This window comes from Salvia hispanica, chromosome 4 (assembly GCF_029641045.1).
Source record: "Salvia hispanica isolate PSC_SH4W2 chromosome 4, Shi_PSC_v1, whole genome shotgun sequence".
Taxonomy (NCBI): Eukaryota; Viridiplantae; Streptophyta; class Magnoliopsida; order Lamiales; family Lamiaceae; genus Salvia; species Salvia hispanica.
In genome coordinates, this window is record NC_142695.1 from 24,057,431 (window position 1) to 24,076,238 (window position 18,808).

At 34.5% G+C, this 18,808-nt stretch overlaps 1 protein-coding gene and 1 pseudogene across 1 annotated transcript; one reads left to right on the plus strand and one right to left on the minus strand.

Annotated features, from left to right (window-relative positions):
* The first annotated feature begins 1,971 nt into the window (after window positions 1–1,971).
* Window positions 1,972–4,373, plus strand: LOC125194876 (uncharacterized; annotated as a pseudogene).
* A 3,427-nt stretch (window positions 4,374–7,800) lies between these two features.
* On the minus strand, window positions 7,801–8,586 carry LOC148927517 (uncharacterized). Its single transcript, XM_089056620.1, has 2 exons — window positions 8,244–8,586; window positions 7,801–7,829 (listed from the first exon to the last, which is right to left on the minus strand). The coding sequence occupies exons 1-2, from the start codon at window positions 8,584–8,586 to the stop codon at window positions 7,801–7,803; spliced, it is 372 nt and encodes a 123-aa protein (XP_088912746.1).
* Between the last annotated feature and the right edge of the window lie 10,222 nt (window positions 8,587–18,808).

Here is an 18,808-nt window from a genome sequence, read left to right on the forward strand (position 1 = left end):
TTCTAAAACTAAATCTAAATTAGAATGAGAAATCTAAATCATAAACTAGTAGAACAACTTGCATGTTGAAAAATCTTTCTGATTTGGATTCATTGTTCGACTATGGATGAAGGCGACGGCGATTGCAGACGCGATGGATGGAAACGGCGGCGATTGCAGGAACGAGAAGACGGCGGCGATTGCAGGAACGAGAAGACGGCGGCGATGGATGGAGACGACGGGAAGAACAGTGAAGGCGGGATCGATTGATTTGCGTAATTAAAATTGTTAACCTAATTTTATTAGTGAAATGTTCATTATACCCCCGCCTGGTATGGTGAAGTAAATTTGTGTTAGAGTGAACTGATTTCTCCTTTAAATTCGAAAATCACATGTGTTAAAACTAGCCCTTGATTTTCTTAATCTTGTGGCTGTGATTTGTTCTCTAGTTATATACTTAAGGGGCATTTGCCACATATCACTACTCTATATATATATATATATATATATATAGGGGAGCACTAGGGTGCCCCCTTATTTAGAGTCACAACGTACATCCAATCTGGTGCTGCCATGTGGCACAAAACATGCAATATTTTAAACACAAAAATGCAATCTAGTTGTACATGCATTTTCGCAGATTGCATTTTTGTTGTATGTAAATTGCATTTTATAGTGTTGAGTTTTGCATTTTCACATAAATTGCATTTTTTATTGTTAAGTTTTGCATTTTCACATATAAAAATGCAATTCGTCTATATATAAAATGCAATTTAAACAGTCAATATCTAAAATGCAAAACTTAACAATAAAAATGCAATCTGCATATAACAAAAATGCAATCTGCCAAAATTCATTTATAGCTTCTACAAATGCGTATTGCATTTTTCTGTATACAATATTGCATTTTTCGTGCCATGTGGCAGCACGTGGTTGGATGTACGTTGTAACTTTAAAATTAGTTGTTATACTAGTACACCCCTATATATATATATATATAGGGTATATATATATAGGGTTGCGTTAGTGTGCTAACTAATTTACAGTAATAACTAATAACTTTCAATATTGTGCATTAAAATTATCAACACAAAGACATAAGTTTATCAGCACAAGAAGATTGATAAATTTATGTCTTTGTGTTGATGTTTTTAACATACAAAATTGATATTAGTTATTAGTTATTACCAGAGGCGGACATAAAGAGAGCCATTGGGGGCCCATGAAACCCCCATTATTTTTAAAAAATTCTAGGGGTATTTTAGTAATTTCACATTAAAATTAAATTAAATATTATTTTATATTAAATTAGAGCTAAACCTAGATAATTAATATCCCAACTTTGATCTTCTCGGATCTTCTCGGCCTCTGCACTAGCCGCAACTCATTCTCCCCCTTTCTTCAATTATCCAATACATAATTTAATACTATTGCTTCTTCATCTCAACTTCTCAAGAATAAAGGCAAGCTGCAATTCCATATTCTAATGTTCACTTTCCATTGCTGAATAGCTTGAATTATTGTTTCATATTGTCTATTCACTTGCTGTTCGTTCGGCAATTCGAAATCAAGTAAGAGAAAAAATGTTTTGCATTCTGAAAATTGGGTGTTTGAGGCTTTAAGCTTTATATTATATATATATATATATATATATATATATATATATATATATATATATATATTCTAGTTCTAGATATAGAATAACATTTATTTTGTTTGTTTGTGATTGTTATATTGGGCATTTTATTTAATTATGTACTGTTTCATTGAGTTAGTGGTGGCCCCAATTTAATTTTGTGGCATATTTTCATTTAACAAAAGATGTATGTCATGCTTATATTTTAATAATTTTAGAGTTCCTTGATGTATAATTCTGTTCAAGAAAGTTTCTAATATGCATTTCCTTATATTTTATTTGTAAATGGAAGCCTTACATTTGGTAATGTGATTTTTTATAATATCCATTTACTTATTGTGCATTTTATTATATGTAGGAAAATGCATCGTTTCTTTAAGAAAGTTTCTCCCGTTGCCGAGGTTTTATCTCCGTCAGTGAATGAACCTCCACTTCTCCAACCACAAGAGTTACCGAATGAAGACAAAAATAAAGTTGATTTAGAGGATGGACCCGCACTTCTCCAATCTCAAGAGTTACCGAGTGAAGACAAAGATAAAGTAGATTTAGAGAAGCTTCCAAGTGATCCCGGGGAACGACCTAACATAATGAGTTATCCTCCAAACTCAATAGAAGAAATTCGTAGAGCTTATTTACTAAGAGGTCCATGTCAACCACGCAATCATAATTTCATTTCTACAAGCAATGGAAAGCGAAAACGTAAATTTGTCTCACTTTGGTTTGATGAATTTAAGAGTTGGCTGGAGTATAGTGTTACGAAGGAAGCTGCTTATTGCTTATATTGGTATCTTTTCTCAAGACTCCATGGAAATGGACAAGATGCCTTTGTATCTAAGGGATTTATTGCTTGGGGCAAGAAAGATAGATTAAGAGATCATGTTGGAAATCATACAAGTGATCATAATAGGTGTAGATTAGCATGTCAAGATTTGATGAATCAAGCTCAGCACATTGAAGTCTCTCTATTAAAGCAGTCAATGCAATCAAAGCTTGATTACCGCTGCAGACTAAATGCAACGATTGTTTCCCTTCGTTATCTTATCACGCAAGGAATGCCTTCTCGTGGACATGATGAGTCTGAAGAATCCTTAAATCAGGGTAATTTTCTTGAGCTTTTGAAAGTTATTGCCTCTTGCAGCGATGAGATATCTAGTGTTGTGCTAAAAAATGCTCCGGACAATCTCAAACTAACATCACCGAGAATTCAGAAGGACATCATAAATGCATTTGCTGTTGAGACAACAAAAGTTATTGTACAAGATATAGAAAATGATTTTTTCTCCGTATTAATCGATGAGTGTCGAGATATATCTGTGAAAGAGCAAATGGGTGTTGTGGTGCGATATGTGGGCAAGAATGGATGTGTTATGGAACGCTTTCTCGGTGTAGTGCATGTCAGTGACACGGTTGCAACCTCACTTGAGAAGGCACTTGATTCTTTGTTATCTACATATGATGGTGCAAGCAACATGAGAGGAGAATTCAATGGATTGAAAAGTTTGATTCTCAAGAGAAATCCTTGCGCTTATTATGTACATTGATTTGCTCACCAGCTTCAACTCACAATTGTCGCTGTTGCCAAAAAGCATACAAGTATTGGGTCTTTTTATAATGTTATCAGCCGTTTGTGTAATGTTGTTGGAGGTTCTTGTAAGCGCAGAGATATACTTAGAGAAAAACAGAGAGAGATTATTCTACAACAGATTGCAAGTGATGAAATTAACACCGGGAGAGGATTGAATCAAGATATGTCATTAAAGCGGCCAGGAGATACTCGTTGGAGTTCGCATTATGGTACTCTTATCAACTTGATTCGTTTGTTTTCTTCTATTGCTGATGTTCTTGAATATGTTGGGGAGAATGGTGATGATTCATATAGGGCTGAAGCGGGTGATGTGTCAGAAATTATTAATCGCTTTGAGTTTGTTTTTGTGTTACATCTTATGAAGCAAATCTTAGGAATCACACATGAACTCTCTCAAGTGCTACAAAAAAAGGATCAAGACATTGTTAATGCAATGAATCTTGTCAAAGTAGCAAAAGCACGTTTGCAAGTAATGAGGGAAGAAGGTTGGGAAGCTTTGCTTACTGCTAAGTTTTGTAACAAATATGAGATAATTGTGGTTGACATGGATAATGAGTTTGTACCTCGAGGAAGAGTACGCCGAACTCAAAAAATGAAGAATCTCCACTATTATCGAGTTGAGATATTTTGTTCTGTGATTGACATACAAGCTCAAGAGTAAAATCATCGTTTTGGTGAAACTAACACAGAATTACTTTTATGCATGGCATGTTTCGATCCTAGAGACTCATTTTCTGCATTTGATTTGGAGAAGCTGCTTCGCCTTGCCAGTTATTATCCATCAGAGTTTTCGGGAGTTGCTTTGGATGAGCTTGAAAATCAACTTCAAAGCTTTATTTTTGATGTGCGGATAGATGAAAATTGTTCACAGGTATCTGGGATCGGTGGGGTGGTCTTGCTCAGAAGATGGTTTCTACAAGAAAGCATGAAAATTTTCCATTGGTTTATTTGTTAGTCAAGTTGTCATTGCTCTTGCCGGTTGCTACTGCCTCAGTGGAAAGAGCATTTTCAGCAATGAAATTCATCAAGAGTTCTCTACGTAATAGTATGGGAGACCAACTATTACAAGATTGCTTAGTTCCTTACATTGAAAAGGATGTCTTTGTTAATGTTACTAATGAAACTATTATGCAGCGATTCCAGAAGATGAGGAATAGAAGAGAAATGTTATAATAGATTTGTTTTTGACTTTAATACTTAAACATTTTTATTTAATTTTATATTTTTCTAATTTTATTATAAATTATTTTTGGACCCCCCATCGTAAATATCCTGCGTCCGCCACTAGTTATTACCATAACTTAGTTAGTATTTGATCACACACACACACATACACACACACACACATATATATATATATATATATATATATGGGAGCATTAAGCTCCTATTCCACCTTAAGTGTCTTTCTCCTTTTTAATATCAGTCATTAGATTGATGGAATGGATGGACAAGATTGAGAAGGGAATTCTGAGCCCGTGTTGCATTATTGGTTATAAAACATAATGCTTTGACGCGTTTCAAAACGGAAGGTCCCGATAATTAAACGGGATTTTCCTCAACCTTCCGTCTTCTCACTCTCTCTCATTCAATCCTATCAACCCACGATCAACCTCGTTCTCCACCATTTCAAAACTCCAGAAACCCTAGCCGCCTCTTCACTAGACGAAATAACACCTACACCATCGATTCTCGCCGCAAAAGTCGACGTCGGTCGCCGATTGAAAGGCCTAAAGTACCGATTTTCTGTTTGGCGCGCCGATTAAATTGTTGAATTTCCGATTTCTGGGTAGTCACGGTGGGTTTCTAAAGTCCCGATTTTGGGTATAAAACTCTTGCTAGCGTCGATTTGTGTTCTTTTCGGAAATAATGCACAATTTTGGTTTGTGAACCTTTCTGGAAACATTGAATTTGTTATCTTTTGAACTAGGGTTCTTCCCAATAGTTATTCTTTGAGTTTGTTGCTGACTTGTATGTGGTATATGTTCCATTTTATGTTCGATTACTGAGGAAATTGTTGCTTTAGTGTTCATTTTGTTTTCGATTCCGCCCGTCGTCGACTATTTGGTTGATTATTCAGTAATAACTCTGTTCTTATCCATTATTTGTTTTCTATACTGCATTATTGATGCGTAAAATTGCATTTGTTCTCTGTATTAGATAAAAATTGCATTTTTTTCTCTACATAATTTGTTGTCTATACTACATTATTGATCAGTAAATTTGCATTTGTTCAAATGTAACATGGATTTGTTCTCTGTATTTGTTATGGTCCATCATTTGTTCTATGTATTCTTGGATACTTTATGCGTTTTTTGCCACTGTTGTTTATTTTATGAATTGTTTTGAACATAAAGGATTGGGTCAAAATTAAATTATTGATTATTGGTTGTGTGTGTGTATGTGGTCATGCTGGTATAATGTGGAGGGATTATTTAACTGTCTTTGATGGATTATATGGCTGAAATTTGACATTATTGGTTAAACTGTCTAATGATTAGTGCATTCGTTGTAGTATCCAATGGTTGTATATGTTATATTATCTAAGCTTTGTTGTACATTATTGTCAATTGTACTGTACTTGAATTCTGTTTAATCTTTGCATTATTTGGTTTCTGTAGGACATTGCATTATTATTTTGATATTGTGCATTAGTCTATGACCAGTCTACATTATTACAAGCATAGTTTGATACATTATATAGTTTATTAGTGTGCATTAATGATATTCACCACGGTTTTTTTCTCCAGCTTCCAAGCAGCCACACTTAACTATAGATGATGCAGTGGATGATGTTCTTCCACTAGCAATTGCACAAAAATTCAGGGAAAGGCTGAAGAAGCAGAATACTGTCGAGGCTAGTAGCTCAGATCAAGAAGTCGATAAGAGGAAGCAGAGAGGAAAAAAAGTGGAACACTTATACAGCCGTAGCACTACTGAGTTCCTCAATTGTTTAAAAGGCCTTACGCCAAGGCAGAAGGAAGCCGTTCATGAACTAAATAAGTTTTGTGTCGAGGAATATTTTGGAACATTATACAATGTCCTTAAACTATTGCAGGCCGTTTGATCTTTTGGTATACTACCACTAGAATAATGACAATTTACTGATTAATAATGTGAAATATTTTGGAAATAATGTAGAACAGGATAGATGTATGTCAAAATATTGTCCAAGAAACTAAATAAGTTGTGTCGAGGGCTGTGCGATCATGGTCTCTCAAAAAATAATGGATACAAGTAATATGCTGAGAATTTAACCGAATAAAAAACGATAATATGGGATAACGATAAAACGATAAAAGATGGGAGATAAAACGATAAAGATGGGAGATAACCGGTGTAAGAGACGAAATATTCCTGTAATCATAGAATAAAACCGCCGAAATCTTTTGGGATGGAGAGAATCAAGCACTTTTCATAAAACGCGAAAGTGTATACCATTAAATCCTTTTTCTACTTTTTAAATGAATTAAATATATTAAATCAGGTCCTATTTTGGGCCTATTAGATCTTGAAAATAGATGGACAAGATTAAAAAGGAAAAAGAACAAAATATGGGAAAAGTATATGAATACATCCATATATATATATATATAAATAATTGTACAAGTATAGTGGAAAATGAATTTTGAGAACAAAATTCTTAAAGGGAGGAAGAATTGTAACGTCCCTAATTTAATTATATAATCTTTTTTATATATATTTGGAGATTTTATTATATATTTTAATATTTATAAATTAAATCTCCATGATAGATTAGTATAGTTAATAATATTCCATGATAGATTAGTATAGTTAATAATATAAAGCTTAATTGCTTATAGTACTACAAAAGTACATACGTGTACATATATTAGTAAATTATATATAATCTTATTATTTTACACATTCATGCATAGAAAAATAAAAATAAAAAGAAGCTTCCATGGTGACTATTGGAAATGGGTGTGCACGTGTTAAAATAAGGTAATGCATGAAATTGCATGTGTACGTGTAATGTGATGAATAATAAGAGATAAAATGTGGATAAATTAGATATTAATATAGGTCGTGACTTGGCCGACTTAGGAGGGTTTTAAATATGTCTTCGTAGTGAAATTTGAAGAAGGAGAAAAAATGGGGAACAAAATAAGAAAATGGAGAAGTATGAGTCGTGGAGAATGAAGATTGTATATAAGAGACGAAGTCAGATATATTTGATTTCCTAATCTATCTCATTAGGTTTGAATAAATCACACTTTCAATTTTATAAATGCTATATGGTTGATTGTTATGTGTTGACTTGGAGTGAATATTTGGATTATATGATATAAATCTGATATAGTTGTGTTATTTGATATCAATGGTGGAATATTATATGGGTGTACGATTGGTGCGATAGAAATATTATTGAAATTATTTGTTGAAATATAATGTGGATATGGATTGGTGAAATGGTATGTTTTTCCCATGGCATTTGAAATAATATGAATCATAGGATTAAAGAGGATTTATGACGGTCTTGTTCTGGATCTGAAATAGAGGAATCTATGAGTCCAATACAGAGGGACCTTCGGGTCATAGAGGGACCTATGAGTCCAATACAGAGGGACCTATGAGTCTAATACAGAGTGACCTTCATAGAGGGACCTATGAGTCCAATACAGAGGGACCTATGAGTCCAATTACAGAGGGATCTTCGGGTCATAGAGGAATCCCGGGCAGATACTCGTCATAGAGTAATAAAAAGAAATAGAGGGACATATGCATATGGATATGAAATTGTTTATGATATTTAATGGTTGTGTTTATATGTGCTGATTTAGAAGTTTTGTAATTATGGTATTTAGATGGTGACGTAATTAATGTGTGAATTTCTTTATTTAAATATTTGTCACTACGCCAGAGGAGTTGGTGTTACAGCTATACCGAAGTAAGCATGCCAGATCCAGAGCCGATGGTCAGCGACAGCTTCAAGGATCATCGTCGGGTGGCTGCCCTTGTATCCACTAGTAAATTGGTCTATCCACACTGTCGGACAATTCTTCCACTCCCAGTGCATACAATCGATGCTCCCTAGCATTCCAGGAAAGTTGTGCGCCGTCTCGTTCATTTTCATCAGGGCCTGGCAATCCACAACAGTCGGCTTCCGCAAATATGTGTTGCTAAAAGCCTCCACAACTCCCCTACAAAAATTCTTCAAGCAATCACAGCCAGTTGTCTCCCCGACATAAAGGTACTCGTCGAACATATCCGTCGTGGTGCCGTAGGGCAACTGCCGGAGCGCAACCGTGTACTTCTGCAACGGCGTAAGTCCGGGTTTGCCGATGCCATCTTCTCGATACTGGAAGTATTCATCACGAGCCTTCAACGTTTGGACAATGCTGAGAAAAAATTCTCGCTGCATTCTGAAACGGCGATGAAAAACGGTCGGGCCCCACCGTGGTTGCTCAGCAAAATAGTCTGCGAACAGACGTTGGTGAGCTACGTCGTGCTCGCGGCGAACTAACGTCCGGCGTCGAATTGGCCTCGGGATCTGCTCCGACGCTTCGCGCTCGCCCTCTATTTAGCAAGCATTTTGCCGCGGCCTCCTGAACGCAATCGAATACGGCCCGAGTAATGCCCTCCGATGTACTCCAGTCATAGTTGGGATTCATTTTTTTAGTGACAAAGTTTAGGGAGATAAATATTGGAAAGTGAGAGATGGGAGAGAATAAATTGGTGCGGGAAATGGAAGTGAAATGGGGGTTTAAATAGATAAAAATTTTGAAAAAAATAAAGGAAAACATGTTGCATCATCCGCGGTATTGTCCACGTCGCCCGCGGTGGGGGCGGACAATACCGCAGACGATGCATGGTCGAACGTCTATCATCTGCGGACAATGGATTAGCCATCGTCCGCATGGCTACAGTGGCGGACGATCGTCCGCCCCATTGTGGATGCTCTTATTAGGTCGACCCTATAAGGAACCAAATCCCAAACGTGCGTGTTCGTATTGAGTTAACTTCGTGCGGATTTATGTGGGATTATCGTGTCAGATAAAAAATTGTCAGCCTCAAGGCAGTGCGGCGTTAAGCGCGATTTCTTCTTTGCTAAGTCCCTCTATTTATAGGATGGCTCCCAGCTTCCTCCTTATTTGACTTTGTGCCCTTGTAGCAAAGGTATCTTCTACTTCTCTATTTCTTTGTATTCCTGGAAATGCCAGCTTGCCATCTAGCTTCCTTGATCAGTTGGATGGCTTTTCTACATTTTCACTCCAATTTGTCTTGTTTTCATTTGCTTGGTAAAGTTGCACCATCTAACTGATCCATTAAAAGCCAGTATTTTGTACTGTTTTAAGGCCATTATTTGGTCCATTTTTAATGTCAAAGTCGCATTACATGTCCATTATTTGCATATTTTATCTATTTTGGTATTTTGACATGTTTTGTGAGAAATGTGCATATTTGAGCCAAAAAAGGGAGTCAAAATTTGAATTCTGGAAATCTGGAGTTTCAGGTGGCGCCCGGCGACCGCCGGCGCCCGGCGACCATCAATCTGCAGTGGTCCGCGTCGGAAATACATGCATGGAACGAAGTCACGCCCGACAACCGCCGGGCAAGGCGTGGCGACCGCCACCCGAGAGTCAGAGAGTCTGGACCGATGTCTGGCGACCGCCGGCTAAGGTGTGGCGGCCCGCCACGAAATAGCGGCGAAGCAGATTAGCCCTAGATTTCTCTCGAAGATTTACCATATTTTGCATATCCTTTTCTTCTAGGATGAGAGGCGATTTTATCCCTATAAATAGACCGTCAAGATTCATCAAAACAATCCTCTTTTTGCGAGATATTTTCCGGAGATTAAAAGCTAGAGTACTTCATTGTGCAAGGAGTTGAAGAAGGATTCAACCTACGGTTATTTTCCCTTCAATCTATATCTTTAGATCATTACATTATGTGTAACTAAATTCATAGTATTCTAGGGATGTGTTAGTAACGACTTTGGTTATACAATTTCTTTTTCTATTTAATATCCATTTTGTTTCTACTTTGTTTCTTCCTAAGTTAATCCTGACGCTTCATGATTGAGTGACACAATCGTGTATGATTTAATATAACTTGCTACATAATCGTGAGAGTAGCTTGGCGAGTTAGATCCACTTAGTAGACGACACTGTTAATTGAGAGTGAGGACTTTTCAAGGGTCTTAGGAGATTTTAGGAGTTACAGATTTAGGATTGACAACCCTAATGTTAGTAACATACGTTTGCATCACATGAGCATAAGTTAGGTGACTCGTCCTATCAAAGTATTAACCGTGCTAGGGTATTGTAGTTGGAACTTGTATAACCATAACTGTGAACGCACATCCCTGGAATTCCCTTATCTCTATACTTTTATCTCCGTGATTTATTTGCAATCAGTTGTTTATTGCTTTCAATTGTTTTATGTTTTTAAAAAATTCTCAAAATCTTTTAGTTCTCTAGATAGTAATTGAGTTTTAGTAGAAGATAGTCAGTTTGTGTTTGTTTTTCATGTGATCGATATCCGGTACTAACCTTTAGCTATACTATTCATACTCTGTATACTTGCAGGTATTTATTGTGCTAATAAAAAGTGCATCAATCCAGTAACAATCTTGCACAGTTAAACTCCAATTTCGTACATTATCTCTCCAAAAATATGTGAAATCACCCAAAAGTCAATGCATGAAATGAGCATTATGAAATTGCTCACACTTAAACCATACTTGCCTCAAGTATAAAAACAAGTAAAAGAGATGAGGCCATTTTCAAATACATGGCATCCCTTGATCGACTCTAAAACCTAAAGAGAAAAACTAGACTCAATTGACTCTAACACACAAAGACTCGAAGAAAAACACATAAACACATATATGCATAAAACGGGCTCAGTTTCTAGCAACCGTCCCCCAAGCCTTAAATAAATCAGAGCTATCAACACCCGCTGATTTCTCCACCTCCCCTTTTCAACTTGATCAGTTTGTCAATTCATCAAGTTAGCCCTTGTTTCACCAGATTTGTTGTACCACAGATACTTTGAGATCAACTAATACAAAATTGTTTCTTTAAGTGTTTTCTTCAGATTGTAATAAGACTTGGGGGTTATCATGTATATAGGTTAGAATCCTAAGGATTGTAAGTTCAAAAGTGTACACAAAACTAAGCATCGTAATACCAAATTTCCACACTCCAATGCACATTAGCACACTCTCTAATCCTCTGCGAGACAAAAGGTGACAAGTGCACGTCCAAGAACAAGAAAAAAATGAATTAAAGATGAGATCGATTTCATGATAATGAATTACAGCTAAAAAAAGTTAATTTCTCAAAACCACATAGTACATTAGTTGTCACACGCGTTAGGTTCATGAATAAATATTTTTTCATGCACCCAAAACAATATTATATCTATATAAACGTGTGCTTGTGTTGTGCGTATTCTTTGACACCTAACTAAATTAATTGCGAATGGAGAAGTGAAAAATGAGCATCATCCTTATTTGTACTTACATTAAATTTTTAGTAGTGTATATATATAGATAGAGGGAACATGAATGGTGGGGCACAGGAAGACAAAGAATGTGATACTGCCATCTCCATATATGGTGGCTGGCTGCCAATATTTTGTGGTGTTTCACTTTGTAGCAAACAATGTGTCCATTTATATCCTCTCACCCCTACACAAATCTTATTTATTGTCCTACTTTGTTCACTACATCCTTTTTCATGAAATAGTATTATAATATGTCAAATTAAATTTATTGGACTTTGTTACTTACATCATGGACAAGCTTTGTTTTCCAGCCTTATTTGCTTTGAATGTATTTTGTGGCGATGATGATCAATTGGTTTGAATTGTGCACATTATAATTAATCCCCATAACTATTTTTAGAAAATTCTCCACTTCAATATTTTCTCTCTGTATGTCCCAATTTTCTTCACTTCCAACAAACAATGCTCTTAAAGTCCCTCTTTTTCAATTTCTAATAGTCGCCATTGCTAAATTTTCAGTTGAAGTTTCCCCTTCACTTATTAGTCTTCTTTAATCTCAAATCGTAACTTCAGAAAAAATTAAAACTTATTTATCATGCAACAATTTGAGGGTGCCTTATTACATCCTTAATTATCATTTCACTGTCTCTAGTTCAAAGATGGTGCTGTTATGAGTACTTTGATCTGAAATTTTTGTACATCTTAATAAAATTGTTTAGTGTTTTAATTGGAGAGAGAAAGTTACCAAAAATAGAAATATGTCATCTTGATTGTGACAAACTGAAAAGTAAAGTGTGTCATCTTAGTTGAGATGAGTAATATACTGTGCTAAGCATCTTTCAAGTGTATATGTAAAACCTCTTTATTCGTCTTTATCAATTAGTGAGAATGCATATTTTGTTAGAATGTGTTTTGCTTATTCATTATAACATGTTTTACTTGCAATTAAATATATGAAGAAAATAATTTTTCTCTTTAGCAGATTGGTCGTGGACATATTCATCACAGTAGGTGATACAGTCGATTCTTTATAGTAGATAAATTTTGTTTCACAACCTAGATGAGTTATACTTACCTATAGTGAAATGTTACAGTGTCAGTCCATAAAATTCTGTACCTTAGAAAATGAGCGATATTGGTGTGATATATCACTGAACAGATCGAACACTGAGATAAGTCTTTCTTGGCTATTAACTAAAAGAGGAGGTCTTGGTGATTGTTACTCCCTCCGTCCAGCAATAGAAGTCCCATTTCTAAAGGGCACGGGTTTTAAGAAAGGGTTGAAGTGTGTAATAAATGGTGTGTGATAGTGGAATTTAGGGCCCACAAATTTATAAATTTAGCTTTTATACATCAAGTTCTGATTTTATTTCTGATTTTAAATCCAAATTTGGAGAATTGAATGCAACAATTCACGCTAAATTTGCTCACATATCTACACAATTAAATGAAATTCACTGTAATTGCTCAACACAAATCAATCTGGAGGATTAAATGCCAAGAACAAAATTTCAAGAACAGAGAACAAAATTTCAAGAACATAATTGCAAAATTTTAAGAACAAATTTCAAGAACAAAATTTCAATCTGAAACAAATTTTGCAAAATTTCAAGAACAAACGCCAAGAACAAAATTTCAATAACAAAACTTCAATCTGGATGAATCAAAATAGCACTGAATTAAAATCAGAGAGCAAAAAGAGATGAGAGGCCATAAGAAAAAAATTTCAAGAACAAACTTTGCAAAATTAAAAGGAAGCAGAGCCCTCTTCGTGATTTTCACTACTCACATTCTGGAGGTCCCCCACACCCACAGGTGGAGTGGGTTTGGGTAGGAGACAGTGAGGTCGGCGGAGGCGGCCGACGATTAGGGGCTAGGGTTCCCGAGAGTGGGGAGGAGGTGGAGGAGGAGGAGGAGGCGGCGGCTGGAAGGCCTTTTGTCGGAGGATGAGGAGGAGGCAGCGGCGGCGGTTGGAAGGCCATTTGTCGGAGGAGGAGGAGGAGGCGGCGGCGGTTGGAAGGCCTTTTGTCGGAGGGGGAGGGGGAGGAGGAGGAGGAGGAGGAGGTGGCGGCGGCGGCAGTGAATTAGGGTTCCTAGGGATTGAGAGGGGGAGGGGAAGGGGGAGAGTTAGACGGGTGGGGGTGGGAGGGGTGTTTTTTTTTATGGTAGAGATGTAAATAAGTGAGAAGTGAGAGGGTAATTAAAATGTCCAAATATAGTAAGTAGAACCGGGACTCCTATTGCCGGACGGACAAAAACGGAAAAACGGGACTTCTATTGCTGGACGGAGGGAGTATTTCTTAATCATCATTGATATAATATTGAGCATACAATATCGATTACTTCATTGTCTGACATATTAAAAGGTGTGGGTCTTTCGTAACTCGAGAATCCTGATATCTTGGGTGATGATAATTAATGTCCAAGTGGAGATAGTATTTTTATTACAATGAATTGTGTGTCGGGCAAGTCTGGTTTGTTAATGTCCTCAACTCAAGAGTTGTTGGGAAAGAAGTTTTGCTATTCATAAAATTGATCAGTTGAAATTTATTCCATGAATAACAAATGAAATTTCTAAACTAGACCACTCTTAGAAAGAAAAAAATAATTAATTAAAAAGTCAAATAGCAGACTTGGAATTGATTATTGAATGATACTCCATATCTTAATACCTGAAAGAAATAAATTAAAAAAGAAAGCATCAAATTACTCGGAATTTCGGATTGAGCGAGCGGTTAGTATTATTAATTTACTATGATGGCTGATAATAATATTTATTTCAAACTTAAACTAAATTGAAAATTTCTATTTAATTAGTGAAAACTTAAATAGTGGCCCAAATACCTCGTCTAATCACCATGATCAGGCTTAATATTAACTCTATATAAAAGGAGATTAGATAAGAAAGACAGTAGACCAGTCCTAACAATTCTCGTCCCCCCTATTGAAATTTTCTCTTACATGAGCAAGATATCATTTCCGATAAAAGAATATTACACAAAACTTTAATCACAAAGTAGTATAGTTAAGAATATTAAAACCAACTGTGGTAGTGGACAAATGGAGTAATAATGAAATACAAGAATCGATATTAGAAAACTCTAAATCTGAAAAAAGAAAATACAATCTAAAAAGAAATATTCACTCTATAGTAAATTTATATATTTACCTAGTAAGTTCATGATCAATTCGCTCATTAATAATAGTTGGTACCACAAAACATATTGATTTCTAAATACGTATCAATTCATTACTTATGAATATTATTCATATTTTATATAGGAAAATCAACAACTGATATTAATGATTATGATGAGTTCTCAAATTTTTTGTTTTAATTTATTGTGGTCACATCTATGTATATTCTCAAACCTCGGTAACTAAATAACAATTTTCAAACTTAGGTATCATTTTGCACATGATAACGAAATGAGTAATTTTAGGCAAGTCCAGTTACAAGTATAAATATTATTGCATTAAAAAAAAAACTACAAGTATAAATGCTAGAAACCTAAGCTCAAATTTACAAAAAATACACGATTAGTGTTGACGCATACCGACCTAATGATTAAATGAAAAATAAATTAACACCATTGTTAACGAATTTCAATAGTATTTAATAAGGGGCCGAAATTAAAGTTGACATCCACATGTGAGAGTACAATCTGTATATAATGAAAGTCAATTTGCTCACACATCCTTACATACATTAAATGCCTCTTTCGATTAAATAACTTTTAATATTACCAAATTTCAACCTTTAGGAGTGAGTCAGTGTTGGCATCACGTGCTAGGTTTGAATAAATCGGTTCTGTGTTTAAATTGAATTGAAAGTGAGTTAAACGGTCGAGGGCAATTTGATTTGTAGTGGATTAAAAAGTCTACTAAATAATTGAGTTCAAAATCTATAACTTAGTTGGGGTGGTTGTATAGTATCCTCCGTCCAAGAAAAATAAATAATATTGTGAATGTCACGGATTTTAATGTATAATTGCTAAAGTAAAAACGATATAGGAAAAAGTAAGAGAGATGGAAGGAAAAGATAGTGGAATAAGTGTTCGTGGATTGTGGGTTCATATTTAGAATGATGTGTATGGTTAGTATTGGTTGGAGACTTTTCTTTTTGAACTTAGTCTTTCGTGGATGGACCAAAATCATAAAATTTGTCTATTTTTCGTGAATGGAGGGAGTAATATTTAACAGGATAAAATTCAAAATGTGTATATTCAACTTAGATTTCGTAGCAACCCCCTTTTTCAAATGGTGGTTTAAAAGATTACAAGATAATGTTTGTTTTCAAATATCGCTTTTTTTTTTCAAGAGCTTCGTTACAAATTTTTTTTATTTCTTCTCATCATCCATATTTGATGCATATTTAACACTGCTTGTTTTCTTCTATATATTTGGTTTAATAAATACATTAAAATTATTATTGATATTTTAATTTTATAAAATTCATAAAAATCAAATCTTGATTTATTATTTTCTCTATAACCTCAAATAAATAAATAAAATAACAAAAAAACACACAACATCAAATGTGTGTCGAACAAGAATAGTGTGCTTCCAAAAGATACGTAGCATATCACGTCTTCATATGTGTTATAATACTTGCCTGATTAATTTTCTTATTTTTCAAGTAATAAATTGTTATAACTTCAGAATATAATTATAATATCTTGTCAAGTAAACTAAACAATCTTAATAATATATCACATCTTAGGGTAATTTAGATACAAAATATATATTGCAATTTAGGGTAAATTTAGATACAAAATTTGTTCACATTGTATGTCAAACACGATCACTCCTAAATAACTATACTACGTATCAATATACTCCCCCGTTCTATTCAAGATGACCATATTTCCTTTTTTATTTGTTCAAATTAAGATGGCCACTTTCCAATTTTGGAAATAACCTCTTCTCTCATCTCTCCTTATTAAAATATTCAACTACCTTTTTCCTCTCTACTTTATTCCACCTAACAACACTTTCTAAAATTTCATGTCAATCAAGAATGTGGTGGGACGAATGGAGTATGTATTATCAAAACCGAGATTTTTAAAATACCCACTTTTACATTAATAACGATTGAGAATCTGAGATCATATATAGACTATTACCCTTAAATTATGTACATAGTAAGTACTCCATATAATAATATAACAAACGTCACTATTGGATAACAAAATTCGTTCGTAAAACACACACATTTAAAGCACTCCAAATTAATTTCTGTACTTGAGAATGCAAATTATAGAAATCTGTTTCTACTATTATTAAACACATAATTCCGTCCAAACAATCATGGAACATCTGTGTTTTTAGTTAAAAAAGTAAAAATAAAAAATTTATTCGGTTTGAATTTGTTGTACCATCCTTTTTATTCTGTTTTCGAAAGCAAACCCAAGTCTGATATGGATATGGAAGGTATATGACTGCAATAAATGATTTCCTACTTTTACCTTCCGGCCGGTGGAGTTAAAGCAAACATCAATTGTATTTTACAACGTATTGTGACACTTATTGCGAAATACATATTCTGTCAAGTCACATGTCACCTATTTGAATATTATTATATTACTATATCTATTGCATGTCGTTATCTCTTCATTCATTACTCATGGCCTTGAGAATAATTTTTTACTAGTACCACTTTATTTCTTACATTAAAATATTTCCACAACTCACAATTTTTTTCTTAACTATTCTTAAGTATTTTTTATATCCTCTATTCGTAGTAATTTATTTTTATTATATCATTGGATTAAATTATTTAATTAAAATTATAGTAAAACCAAAAATTTATATTATCAAAATCTTTCAAAAACTGGAAATTTACATAATTCATATCCTAAACAACAAAGATTAAAAATAAAATAACTACAAACCCTAGAATTGAGACAATTCTAGAGTTGCTTAATCATCTTGCATTATGTACAACTGCTTGCTGTGATTTCATTGCACTCGTTTCAGTGCACAATGGTTATTGCAAAATCTTAAAGTTGATGTTTCTACCTAGGTTATGATGGGTTTGGTGACCTTGCACAGTGGAAGACTTATACAAAACAAATAAATCAGATAATGATCTATTTGACGATTATGCGATTAATCAATTCACATGTTAAACAGATAATTGCATGCTAGAACGCAAATAATTCATGCTTAAAGAAAGTAAATCCTAAACATGAATATTAAGGTTTAGAGTTACCGATTTGATTATTCAAAGAATCGATGATTGCTTGCACCTTCTCCACGATGATCTTCAATACTAGACCACAGATCTTCTGACTGGTTCCCGAACTGTATCTCGATATCAGGGTGGGCTGATCTTATCAAAATATTAGGACTCGAATAAAGAAGATAGAAAATTTCCACAGAGGAGGGCTGAAAATCTCACGGAGGAGAAAATCATGAAAATTTCGTCTCCTACTAAAGAGAGGAGAGGAACGAAAATTATCAATGAAAATAAGTGTGTTTTCTGTCTCCTTTATTCTCCTATTTATATTAAGTTCATATTGGGCCCAGTCAGGGATCTATGAAAGGTTTTGGATATGGGCTCCTCCAATTAGCTTTTTACTAATTAAATTGAACCCAAATTTAATATAAGCTTTTAATTGGAATATTACGAGCAGCCACTACAGAAGTAATATTGCACTCCTCATCCAAATCTGAAATTACAAGTAATCCGGGTTTCCGTTATTTATATTATTTATTTCTCGCGCTTAAGATATAAATGTCTATTAATTAATTAATGTCTGCTATGGACTTAATTAATTATCATCTTATTAATTCCAAGAGTGGACTTAGCAAGAAACACTTATTTATTATTCATAGAGTAATAAAACTCCAACTGGCCAGTTTTCTGAATAATAAAACCTTGTTCGAGCTTCTCTTGAGGACATTATCAAACGAGACTCACCTCGCGTGCGATTCAACATAATAGCAATCCTAGCACCGCTAGATATTAATCACCACTACCCAATATATCAGGATTATTGGGTTGCGAAAAAACCCGCACCATTTGATAAGTCAAAGTAGTGCATAATCAATACCGTATGCTCAATGTTAACGTATGTAGATTAAGAAATAGTTATTTATCAAGACCTAGTCTTACAGTATATAGCATA

What these genes read in the sequence shown, in the direction of transcription:
- LOC148927517 (XM_089056620.1), bottom strand. Translation starts at nt 8,586, where the DNA reads ATGCAGCGAGAATTTTTTCTCAGCATTGTCCAAACGTTGAAGGCTCGT. An exon ending in AATGCTAGGGAGCATCGATT is followed by an intron (nt 7,830 to 8,243) that starts GTATGCACTGGG and finishes TTGGACTCATAG; the next exon opens with GTCCCTCTATGAAGGTCACT.